General features: G+C 38.7%; 1 protein-coding gene across 4 annotated transcripts in view; it reads left to right on the plus strand.

The window, feature by feature from the left end:
* Window positions 1-12,958, plus strand: part of EVC (EvC ciliary complex subunit 1) — a 47,374-nt gene that overhangs the window by 15,823 nt on the left and 18,593 nt on the right. For all 4 annotated transcript variants that reach the window (XM_032443975.2, XM_085547303.1, XM_085547304.1 and 1 more), the window contains exons 10-11: window positions 1,720-1,868; window positions 4,346-4,444. In XM_032443975.2, the coding sequence (XP_032299866.1) occupies window positions 1,720-1,868; window positions 4,346-4,444 (248 nt within the window). The remainder of the gene's footprint in view (window positions 1-1,719; window positions 1,869-4,345; window positions 4,445-12,958) is intronic.

A 12,958-nucleotide genomic window follows, 5' to 3' on the forward strand; every position in this document is an offset into this window, starting at 1 on the left:
CTTCACTGGATTATAAATTATACAATACTAATGAAGTCTAAGATAATTGAGTTGAGGTTTTCCCTGTTTCACTGCCGGTGTTATCTAATGTATCAGACAGGGTATAGGATTGCCTCTTATCAGTTTTAGGATGACCTGTGAAAGGTATTAGTCATAAACCAGTGATAAGAAAAGAATAGCTTACCTGGTTCTGAAGGCACAGGCTTGCTGAGAACTCCCACAGGAGACAATCTCCAAGTAGAAATCCTTCCCTTCTAGCTGCCAGACCTTAAATGAGGTTAGGGAGGGGTAGACCCAGGGTCCACCCTTTCTGGTTGAACTGGTGAATTGCTTTCTTCTGTGCTCTTGGGACTAGCCCTGTCTTTTCACCAGATGCTCAATCACTGGTTTAGGCCATGAACACTTCCCATACACCTAACATCCACTTTGGAAGCCTGATAACCTGACATCTGAGTTCAAACTAACAAGAATTGAAGTTTCTCTGGACATGTTTTCCCCACCATATGTTGCTTCCCTTGTCCTGGCAGTAGCATTTGCTTATCTGCAATTAGGTAGTGAGCCGCTTCTGGACTTTCCTAAAGCAGTACAGGGAGGTTTGACTGGGGTGCTGCTGGTAGGAATTTGTTTCTTTTACTGAGCTCACCATCAATGCAAGAGCAGTACCAGTGAAGGTGAGAGTACAGGACAGTAGTGATCCTACAGTAGTTTGAGGTTCAACAAGACCAAATGCCGGGTCCTGCACTTTGGCTGCAACAACCCCAGGCAGCGCTATAGGCTTGGGGCAGAGTGGCTGGAGGACTGTGTTGAGGAAACGGACCTGGGGGTACTGATTGATGCTCGGCTGAACATGAGCCAACAGTGTGCCTGGGTGGCCAAGAAGGCCAACGGCATCCTGGCTTGCATCAAAAACAGTGTTACTAGCAGCAACAGGGAGGTAATTGTCCCCCTGTACTCAGCATTGGTGCAGCCGCACCTCAAGTACTGTGTTCAGTTTTGGGCCCCTCACTGCAAGAAAGACATTGAGGCCCTGGAACATGTTCAGAGGAGGGCTACAAAGCTGGTGAGAGGTCTGGAGCACAGGCCTTATGAGGAGCGGCTGAGAGAGCTGGGATTGTTCAGCCTGGAGAAGAGGAGGCTCAGGGGAAACCTTATTGCTCTCTATAACTTCCTGAAGGGAGGTTGTAGTGAGCTGGGGGTTGGCCTCTTCTCTCATGTAATCGGTGATAGAACTAGAGGGAATGGTTTTAAGCTGTGCCAGGGGAGATTCAGGCTGGACATTAGGAAGTATTACTTCTCGGAAAGGGTAGTCAGGCATTGGAATGCACTGCCCAGGGAGGTGGTGGAGTCATCGACCATGGGAGTGTTCAAGAAACGTTTGGATGTTGTGTTGAGGAATATGATTTAGCTGGGAAGTAATGGTGATGGTTGGACTAGATGATCTTCTAGGTCTTTTCCAACCTTGATAATTCTCTGATTCTGATTCTGATTCTGTGATTCTGTGATCCAAAAAAGAAAAGGTAGATTTAAGTGCTCAATTGTTTGCATCTGAAATATGATAGATTTTCATAGTAAGAAACAGCTTTGAAATTCTGTGTGGTAATTCCTTGCCTATTTTTTTTCACTAACAGATTTCTGTGAGCTTATGTTGTGTGACAGTAGCAGATGCTACTTTCTCCCTCTGAAATTACAGTATCTAATCATTTGTATTTCATGTTTCAGAATGTATCCAGCAAAGTAAAGACCTCATCCTGAAACGACTGGAGTGCCGTGCAAATAAGAGAGAAGACTTCAAAAACAGACAGAAAACTGAACAAGAGATTCTCCTCAGTAAAGCTTTTCATATTGGAGATTTAAATGATTTTCTTAAGGTGCGCACATAGAAACGTTCTTTTATCTTTTACAGTAAGGGTAGTGAGGCACTAGAACAGGTTTCCCAGAGATGTGGTTGATGCGCTGTCCCTGGAGACTTTTGAGGTGAGGCTGGATAAGGCCCTGGGCAACCTGATCTCTCTGTGGTGTCCCTGTTCATTTCAGGGGAGCTGGACTAGCTGGCTTTCAGAGGTCCATTCCAACTGTAAGGATTTGATGATTCAGTGATTTTTCAGGGCAAAATATGCTTCAGATTTCTCTCAATTCCATACAATTGGAATTTTTAGGTTCTCCTATGAATTATCAGCACAGGTAGGAAACGGTCAGACATCCTTATGTCTAAGCTTGCCTTGGGTTTTCTTCCAGCATTGGAATTTTCACACTGGAACCAAGTTGGTAAGGTAGGTTAATGTTAGATTGCATGTTTCATCCAAAACATCCTTTACTTAGATACTTAGATAGATACTTACTTTACTTAGATAGTGTTTGACTCAATATAGGAAATCTCTGGGTGAATGTATCTGGCCTACCTTATAGAATGAAGCAAACTGCACTGATTTAATCAAACCTTTCTATGAGTAAAATTACAGAGACTCTAAAGGCTGTTAAATTTCACATAAGCAGAAGGAAAATTCATTATGAACACTGGCATGATACCTTTTAAGAGATTTGCAATAGATAATTTAATATGGTATATTGTGACTAATGTAATATTTTCTTGGCCATATCTTTCACCTCTATTGTTACTGTTCAGAATGTACATAAAATCAGAACTCTCAGCTGTAAAATGCTGACAGCTGCAAAACTCTTATAACTGCTGAAAACCACAGAGCCAAGTTAGTAAGAAGAAAAAAAAATTCAATCCTCAGTTTTCATGAAGAGAAATTATTTAAGGTTAAAGTGGTTATTTCCAGCAGCATTAAACTTTTGATGAAATCTAATGACTAAGATAAATTGCTATTGGAGAAGACAGATTCCAGCTATAGCAAACTGTCAAACTTTGTTAATCTCAACAATGCATTCTTGTACTGCAGGCCAAGTTCTTTAATTATATTGTGTGAATTAGATAATTCTGTTACTGTTCTTGTATGCCACACCTGTCTGGCATAGTTCTCTTCAAAACTCCTTTTACATCTGAACAAACTAAAGGTTTGAGTCACTCTAGAATACTAAAGCACATTTTACTTCATTGTCTTTTCATGACTGGGGACTAATGTACCACACATTTTTGTAGCTCCTGAGCACTTAGAATATATTTTCTATTCATACATAATTTCCTAACACTTCCAACTTTGTTAAACAAAGCTTAGAAATTGTTTCAAGATCTCTCCCCTAGAAAGTTACAGCCACAGTGCTTTGTGCAGGAAATGCTCTGTTTTGCATGCCTTAGAAAACTAACCATTATTCTTGGATAAAATATAGAGTAATGAGCTGCTTATGACAGGCTGAGAAGAAATGGGCAGGGGTAACAATTTGTTCTTTATGCTGCAAAAGAGAACTTAGTTCTTAATGTTAGGAAATACCTCTGTGCAAATAATAAAGGACAGAAATGTAAGACTTTCTACTGCCACAGTAGAGAGAAGCTTTTGTCTAATACAGAGTACCTTGAGTCCATAGACTCTTTGGAGAGGAAGAAAAATTCATATAGAATCATAGAATTGTGGAATGGTTTGGGTTGGAAGGAACCTTTAAGACCATCTTAGTCCACTACTAGGCAGGAACCCCTCCCTCTAGACCAGGCTGCTCACAGCCCCATCAAGCCTGGCCTTGAATGCTTCTAGGGAGGGACATTCACAGCCTCACTGGGCAACCTGTTCCAGTGTCTCTCCACCCTCAGTAAAGAATTTCTTCCTAATATCTAGTCCAAATCAAACCCCTTCGAGTTTAAAAACATTTCCTCATGCCGTGTTGCTACATGCCCTTATAAAAAGTCCCTCCCCAGCTTTCCTATAGGCCCCTTCAGGTACTGGAAGGTTCCCCCAGGACCTTCCTCCAGGCTGAAAAGCCCCAGCTCTCTCAGTCTGTCCTCACAGGGAAGGTGCTCCAGCCATCTGATCATCTTCATGGCCCTCCTCTGGACCAGCTCCAACAGTGTCATGTCCTTGTGTTGAGGGCTCCAGAGTTGGATGCTGTCCTCCCAGTGAGGTCTCATGAGAGTAGAGGGGCAGAATCATGACCTGCTGGTCACACTTCCCTTGATGCAAACCAGGACGTGGTTGGCCTTCTTAGCTGGAAGTGCACATTACTGGCTCATGCTGAATCTCTCATCAAGCAACTCTCTCAAATCCTTTTCCTCAGGGCTGCTCTCAAGCCATTCTCTGCCCAGCCTGTATCAGTGCTTGGCATTGCCCTGACCCAGATGCAGGACCTTGCACTTGGCCTTGTTGAACTTCATGAGGTTGTAATGAGCCCAGCTGTCAAGCCTATCTAAACAGCATTTCCAGCTGTTTAAATATGTCTGTTGTGTTTCTTTCAGGCTTACCATGATCTGCTAGAGAAGCACTGGCAGGCACAGTGGCAGCTGGAAGAGGAAGATGACTGTGAAAGCACAGAGGCTGTTGTGGAGCTCTACAAGGTATCTCCTCTAGTGATATATTTTATTCACTAAAGTAATTCTGAACATCCTCTAACCCCATGACAGAAATGTGAGACCTTAGTGTGGGGACTTGCATCAAAGATCATGGCTGTCCCTGGAAGCTAGGCTGGCAAAGCAAATTGACAGTTTTTCACAGTAACTTACCTTTTCCGTTATCTTCTCACCACAGTATGTTTTTTAAACTCATGTTAGTCAGAAAATATTTACATGATCTTCTATGATGTGCTATATGGGTGGCTGACAAGGTTGTAGTAATGTTTAGAGTATACAATATCTGGCATTTCTGCTAGGAAAGTTAATTATCACCTGCACACCATGGTACAATAATACTATTCTTAGTCAACTTCTCTACATGTCCTGAAATAGTTTTCTCATCTCTTTTCCTCTCAAATAAATTATTTTGACACCAGTTAGTTCCCTGAAACGTGTTCAGGTCTGTGGTATAAGTAATATTTTTACACTTCTTAATCCTACTGATTTGGAAGAAGTGTAGATGCATCATGCCTTTACGTCATCTTTAATTATTTTCTGTCTACACTGAAAAATAAGATAACTTGATCTATCTGATGAAGACCAAAAGTGTAGATGGCAGTGACCTTTAATTAGGCTGAAACTAATCACGTTTAGCTCTGCAGGATCCTTCTCATGATTAATTACGACCAGATCAGGGTGTTATGGAAACTTGCTCTCTCCAGCACATCAAGATAATGTACCCACACAATCTTAATTAGTGCTGGTCCATACGCATGTTTTAAAATCCAGCAGAAAAAAAAAAAAAAAAAGTCTTTCTATTAGGAACAAACAAATTTTTACTCCAGTTTTATGTAAACTACTGCTTTGGAGAAAGGTAAAATTTACTTGCTGGGCTATGGCCACAAATCAGAATGAATTAGTTGTACAATACTACTTAAGGAAGGTCAGCATGTCTGCTGAAGTTACTGTGTATGCTTGATTCCCCAGAGTTAGTGAATTCTTCTTAAGCCACTTCTACATTTCCCATGAAGTCTTTGGAGACCAAACATTTTTTCCCTTCATTTGTGAAATTGTATTACTTTCTTTTGTTGCGTATTCTGCTTTAGTGACATTGAAATCAGACTGAAAATCCTACTTCTTTCAGAAGTGCCCTAGGTAAATTTTCTTTTCTGTAAAAGAAAAATCAATCTAAGTGAATTAAGTGTAACTAGAATTGCCAAGTTGCCAGAAGAGCTACACAAACTTGATCTCTGCCGATTCACTCAGCTCAAAGCCATTACATTCCATATTATAGTTGATCTCATTCTTAGACACATAAAAACACTACCAGACATGAAAAGCTGCAGTAAGTAAGGTAATCCAGCTGTCATCCGTTGAATGAGAGCCCATAAATATTAATTTCCAATAAAACATTTACAATAAAACTTCTTTATTGTCATGTTTTACGTAATAAACTACTGCACCCCTGTAGCCCTCAATGCAGATACTGCAGATTTCTCAGTACGCCTTTTAAACAGCATAAGCTTGAAAGAAGAGAAAGTATAATTTAGTGTAACCCTACTGTACATAAATTTAATTCTGCTGTCTTCTACAGCTTAGGGAACTGCAGTAGTTAAACATTTTGTCAGGACAAAAAAGCAAACATAGATTTGATTTTGAGGGAAGGAACTGCATCTCACAACCACAGTGCTTTTTGGTTTTCGTCTGTTTCAACTCATTTCAAAGCAGGACTATACCTTGGACAAGCCTTTCCCTGGGCAGCAGAGCTTCACATCTTTCCATAGTTTTTCTAGGTTTCTGGGGGGAGAATTTACTCCTTCCAGTGGTGAAGGCAAGAGAAATTTGAGGTACTCCGCAGTGCAGAGGTTTGACTGCAGGTCAAGTAGACCTGAGCAAGCATTCATTAGGCTAACCAGCTGGCTGCTAACAACTCTCCCAAAGTGATATTCAGCCCTATGCTACAGGCCCTACATCTCAGTTGGGTTTGAACCAGCTAGTTTGTAGTGCCAGCTGGTTTGGGCCCACCTATTAACACTGCAGAGCTTATTGTTGTAGTTTCAAAAGACTTGTAGTTTAAATGATAGTCATTTGCTTAGCAGACAGTTCAGTTGCTTTTTGTCACTCCAATAGCAACTGAAGCCTAGTAATATTACTGAAAAACTGAGTGGTACTCTCTATATCTAGACAAACGAGACATGCCTATCGTGCTCCTCACTTACATATATAAATATTCCTTAGCCTATTGTCCACAAGGCATCCAAAGACTGCAAGACAATTTCATAAAGATTCATTCATACATTTATAAACACAGTCAGAATGGAAAGAACTAGAAGTAGTTAAATATTAAGTTATTCCTAATTTTTATTTGGTTACACATAAAAATTAGCCTTGCAAAGCTGCACAAGGTTGTTATGCTGCCTACCTATCCAAGTTAAATAGCCTTTAGCTTAGTCTCTTTCTTCCTTCAGTCGTGTACTAGTATGACTTGATTTATTTCAGCAGTCACCTTGATTTGTCCTAGTTTAAGCAAGCAGGGAAGCAAACGTGACAGACTTAGTTACTTGAATAAGTAGAAAAATAACCTCCATGCAAGAGGTGATATTAGATTGTAGGGAAAAGGTCAGCATATAACAAAATAGGAAACTGACGAATATCCCAGGGAGAGAAGAAAATATGTCATTTCACTGTATTTGCCATTCCTTTGTGGGAGAATATGCTTACCTTGTTCTCACAATGTTCTTCTAAGCCCTGCTCAAAACTCTCTGCCATTTCTTTTAGCATTTTTTGCCTTTTAAATGTGAGTTCACTGAGATTTATGTAGACTTCTAGCACTAATGTAGCCTGTAGTGTTACAGTACATCAAGGAATTATTCAGATTGGTGAATAAATATATAAAAATGCAGTGATCTGGAAGCTGACTCTGTTTGCAGAGATTAATTGAGTAGGTTTGTTTTGTCAACACATGAATAAATCAATTAAAATGACTTAACCAAGGTCAGTGGAATCTGTTGATGCCTGAAGTGAAATGAAGGCGTTGTATTTAGAAGATTACATAGGACTTTTCAACCATGCTAGTGAATTAAAATAGTGCACTGTAGGTGACTAGTCTTGTAGTGAGTAGGCAGAGGCTCCACCTGCAATTTTTACGGTCCAAGCTGAGCACTGTTGATGAATGATTTTAATTTGCACAGCATGCTGTAATTGAAGCAGGAATTGCCTCAAAGCTAACTGAAAGACTTAGCCTAATATTTACAGTAAAGGTAGCCTTTGGTGTTACCCCATAGGCAGGGGATACTCTGTTGAAGTAACAGTTTTGTGTTGGTTTCTGTAGCTATTGAATGGCAAGGTTTAAACTGAAATTTTCTTTCATGTGACAATGAAAGCCTCCCCAACCCCCAACACCAAATATTCTTTATTCTGTTTCTCCTGATCTCTTGAGAAGATAAATGTCTAGCTCCTTGCAAGTCTGTCTGAAATTTAGCCTATCAGATATTAACCAACATTTAATCTTTTTTTTCTCTGGGTTATTGTTTTGGGGTTTTTTTGTTTGTTTGTTTTGTTGTTTTTGTGTGTATGTGTGTGAACTGCTTATTTCAGCAGTGAAAGGAGAAGTGAAAGGAGGTTAATGGTTAACAGCTCATTATTAAGAAAACAGACATGCAGATTGCACACAATGAAATCAATTAACAGCCAAGAATTACATAGTTCCTGATAAGATAATTATTTTTCTTCAGCTTTAACATCAAAAGCATAAAAAAAAACACCATTTACTGTCATTTGTAATTCCTTTTTGGTGATAGCAGTTCACCAAAATGTTACTTCATTTGACTTGACAGAACACAGAAAAGCATAAGAATTTAGATTAAAAGCTATTAAGTTGTGAGCATTATCAACAGGCAGGGCAATAAACATGTTGTGAATGAGTAAACATGAATGCGAGGTTGAAGTAAAATATATTTATATAAAAGGGAGAAAATTATCTTTGTCAAAATTGTAAGTTTAGGTTCCTAGAGACTTAACTCTTTCATTTCTTTCCTTATGTAATTTCATTAACATGAGATATGGTTACGGATGCTTTTTGCAGAGTGGATGGCATGTCTGTCTATCCAGAGCTAGCTGATTTTCAAGGTGAGCCACTCACATCTTGTCTCAGAAGGAAATCTGATCAAGAGACCTCCAACTCAAATGCTTGCTTCTTAAAGTTTTGCCTTGTGATTTAACCCAGAAAGTTTGAAAGACAGTGTGATCTAGGAGATTAAATATGAAATTCCTGCCACATGAGCTCAGTCTAATTCTACATTTGGGGTCTCATTAAATTTAGTCATTTCAAGTAAAGCTTTGAAGTCCTTAACTCTACTGCTACATTTGCACATTCAGTTACAGTTCTGGGAAACAGTTGTTATTTGTAGAATCACATCCAAATGTTTCATTGATTAGCCACTACTAAGGCTTATATGAAACTTACGGTTTTACAGTTTTGTACTACCTGTAACCTTGACAGAAGTCCTGGTAGTCCTGGAAGTCTTGGCCCTTTCTGTCTCATCACCAAGTGACCTGAGTCATTCTGTGTGCCCCAAGTGGTTGACTGGCCTCAAATGTCGACAATAAGCTGAAAAAATTCAGCCTTTTGTAGGCATTGACATACATTCACTGTGAATGTACATACTGCTGTGAAATACAAGATGCATGATGTAAATAAGCTTCATTATGAAGTTGCTTCTTGCCTTATTGTGTAAGAAAATGTATTGTATCTCTTTGTGGATTCACTGTTTTCTAAAAGCTATATCATTTAAAGGGTATTCTCTTATCTGAGAAGCACATTTATAAAAAGGGAGGGCACTACAGAAGGTGAAGGTTGAAACAAAAACCAATGAGAAGGAAAAATTAATTTTAATAAATCTCCATTTTAATGCATAGAAATATTTTTTTTTCTTTGTTTTATTAGCTTGTACTGAGTATGACTTTAATGCCATTAAGTTCTATTGGCATCACAGCACTTAAAAGCAGGTTACTGGATTCAGTTTGTAGTTATCATTTTGGAATTCTTTCAATGAAGAGCTCTTGTATCCAAAGTTAACAAGTAACTGTTACAAGTTAACAAATAACTGTGCCATTGCCTCTTGGAGATAATACATAATAGAGTGGCTGGCATTTAAAATACAGGACAACCAGTTTTTCTAAATATATTTTCCTGCTTCATGATGCCATTATTCACTTTATTCTCATCTGCTCAACCACTTAATCATTTGAGTTTGAGGGAAAGCATTAATATTGTTTTTTGGATCTACAGCAAAATCTGATAAACTCTGTATTTCCCTTGATTTTTGACAAAATTCTGTATTTATTGCCTTGTTTGAAATTCAGATGCATTCAGCATTTTAATCTGAGTCCATTTTATTTCTGCATATACCCTGTGGTATTTCTTTATGCTTGATGAATTTCTCTTGAGATTTTTCAAAAAGCTTTCAGATTGACTGCCAGGTACTACAAACAGGTTCATTCACTGTTGCAATCAGCTATTCTATTAATGGAATCAATTTGAATAAATTTCATTAAGCAAGTGAAAGTTCTACAAGCAAGAGATGACATATCAGTAAGTTCATAGAAACTATTCTGTATGTGTCCAAAAATAAGATATTGGAAGCAATAGCATTTCTTAATGCTTTCATTATTTTCTTGTAGAAAACAGGCTTTATAATATGTGTTACGCTGTCTTGTTTATGGTCATACTGCTGTTTTATATTGAGTACTTTCTTTAGAGTACAAATAATCTTGAACAATTTTTTTAGCCTGAACTATTTTCTGTTCCTGGGTTCAGCTTGACCCTGTCCACAACAAGGAATTGGAACTAGGTGGGCTTTAAAGTCCCTTCCAGCCCAAGCCATTCTGTGATTCTGTGATCGAGTCACACTGGTAGAATTCAGTTGCACTTGCATTTTTTCCTAAGTGGAGACTTATCATCTTCCCTAGCAAACCTTATAAGGCTATTCCACCATGTTTCTGCAAAAGCAGTGTCAAAAAGTGTAGCCATCACATTGTACATGTATGTTCTCCATGCAAAGCACACTGAACTGTTGGTGTTACACTGACTTCATGGATTGTATTCTGTGCTCAGGTTAAAGAACTCAGTGATCAGCTGAGAATAAGTTAGTATTATGATAGTCAGCACTGATGGTGGTTTGTGTTGTGATCCTTGGCTGCAGCTGAGACCACTAAGTGCAGGATGTGTGGCCTGCACAGAGGAGAATTTATAATAGTAGTTAGATTATTCTCTGCTGTTGAAAATCACTCTTTTGGGGGCTTAACAGCACTTGAACAGGATTCCTATTGCTTTGCCTGTTTGCAGCATCTAGGAGATGAAAAGTAATACACTCAGTCCTGCTCATCTTCCATATTTTCGCCCAGCATCATCATTTCTAAAGGCACTGTTCATATTCCTGGATTGTTATTCCCACTTTCTTGTCCTTTCTCATTAATTTTAACAAAGGGCTGCAATGTATTTTGCAAATGATTAAGCACCTGTGATTGAAACATAATCACATTTTTTTCTGGTTAACTGTCTACCCGCTTTGGTAGCACCAGTGGTTAGTATGCAAAATAATTTGGATCTGTGGGGAGTGCAAGCAGAATGCTGTTCAATTTATTCTTTAACAAGATAGCATAACAACAAGTAATGAAATACCTGCTTTAGATTCTGTGCAAAAGATTTCCTAGTAAATAATAATACAGGGTTGTCAGCATGCCAAGCAAATGCTATCAGTTCTGAAGAAAAGTATGTTGTGAAGTAATTTAGTTGCCACAGGTGGAACTCTGTTTGCTTAAGAATAAAATTCCTTAACACCTTGTCTCAGATATTTTGAGATTGTAATAGAAATGCCACAGACTCCTCTAGACTCTGAACTATTTTAGATCCAAAAAAATTTCTTAAATCCAGGAGCATCCAGTAAAGGCAGAAGAATTTTCTTGTGTAGAAAGGCTAGAAAAGCTCAGAGAAGAGACAGTTTACAGTGACAGTTCTTTAAATGTGGTGTAGGATACAGAGATTAGAAATGTGGAATCTGAGTTTATGTTAAATCCCAGGATTTAGAGGCTTGAGTTCTAAAATAAAGGAATAGCAGCAGTGAGTACTCAAACCATTTAGCATTAGTGTTCACAAGATAAGCCAGGTCCACAACAAAGCAGTTCATTAAGACAGTATAAATCCTACTTCTTATTACAACAGGAACCGGTAACTATAATAATTAAGGAAGGTAGATCCTTCCTTTGAGACAGGATTTACCTACACAGCAGATTGTCTCTGCAGTGATATGTGCAGCCTATGGCACTTTCCTTCTAATGGGGCATATTTCTACCAGTGATTTAGAATGCATGGGGTAGATTTTGTTCTACTTTTCAGCATTTACCAATGCCTTTTAATCTATTTAATCTGGGAAATGTTAGCAATGCAGATGTAGCCCTGGTCAGTACCTACACAGTAGGCATTTGCTGTCAGTTGTCCAGAATTCTTTGGAGTGCAATTTCTTGTAAAACCACTTTTAGCTTATTAAAGAATAGTCACTTAACACTGACTCTCTGCTGCCCTGCTCCTGTGCTGCCAGAAACACCTTGAGATCAAGTTTCCAGTGCATCTACAAAGTCTTGGCCACACAATATAGCCCTGACAATGAGACCATTTCCTAGTAAGAAAAGGCTCTGTGTAAAGACATAAATCACTGTTCAGATGTTGCTCTGATGATAATGTCACGTCCACGTTGTGAGCAGTAGCCAGAAATGAGAGAAGTGTTTCCAGAAATGAGATATCCAATTGGTGCATCTCTGACCAGGAGACCGTTCTGTCCAGGACCCAGTTTCTGGAGCAAGTAACCCAATGTGAAAGGATTTCACACTTTGAGTTTAAACAGAGTTAGTGGAAGCTGGAATCTGAAAACACTGCATGCTTTTAACAGGTAGAAGAATGGAAGAAATTAAGACAGAAGATCTTGAAGGTGTAGTGAGCACTTTTGTTAATGTTGTGCCTTGATTTTATCCACAAGAAGAGTTTGCTGCAGGGAGCTGTTGAGCTAAGCTATTTATTGTTTGTGAAACAGCTCATTAATATGGTGATTAGCATCCTACATCACAGGAGGAAAATAATAATTTTGTATTCAGTGCACATCTTGCATACTTAACATTAAGTGAGAAATACAAAATATTTTCTTCTTGAAATCTGCCCACTTGATGAGTATTGATAAACCTAAACACCAAACAGATAAAGATCCTGAGAAAACAGAATGTGAACCCAAAATTTATCAGTATGGGGGCACATGCACAGAGCCAGAGTTGGGAAGCATTCTTACAGAATAGCATGTTATATCAGTGTGCCACCCAAAACCAGTTCACTTGACATTTTTATGTGTGTGAGTTGCAAAGAAATGTTTTTGACATTTAGATAAAAAACGGTGATGCTTCTATTGAGAGATTCTGGATTTTGATCACTTAAGAGATTGTGATTAGACCCATATTTAAAGAAAGACAATAGCC

Source organism: Coturnix japonica, chromosome 4, assembly GCF_054131305.1.
Source record: "Coturnix japonica strain WE chromosome 4, WE-NBRP24, whole genome shotgun sequence".
Lineage (NCBI taxonomy): Eukaryota > Metazoa > Chordata > Aves > Galliformes > Phasianidae > Coturnix > Coturnix japonica.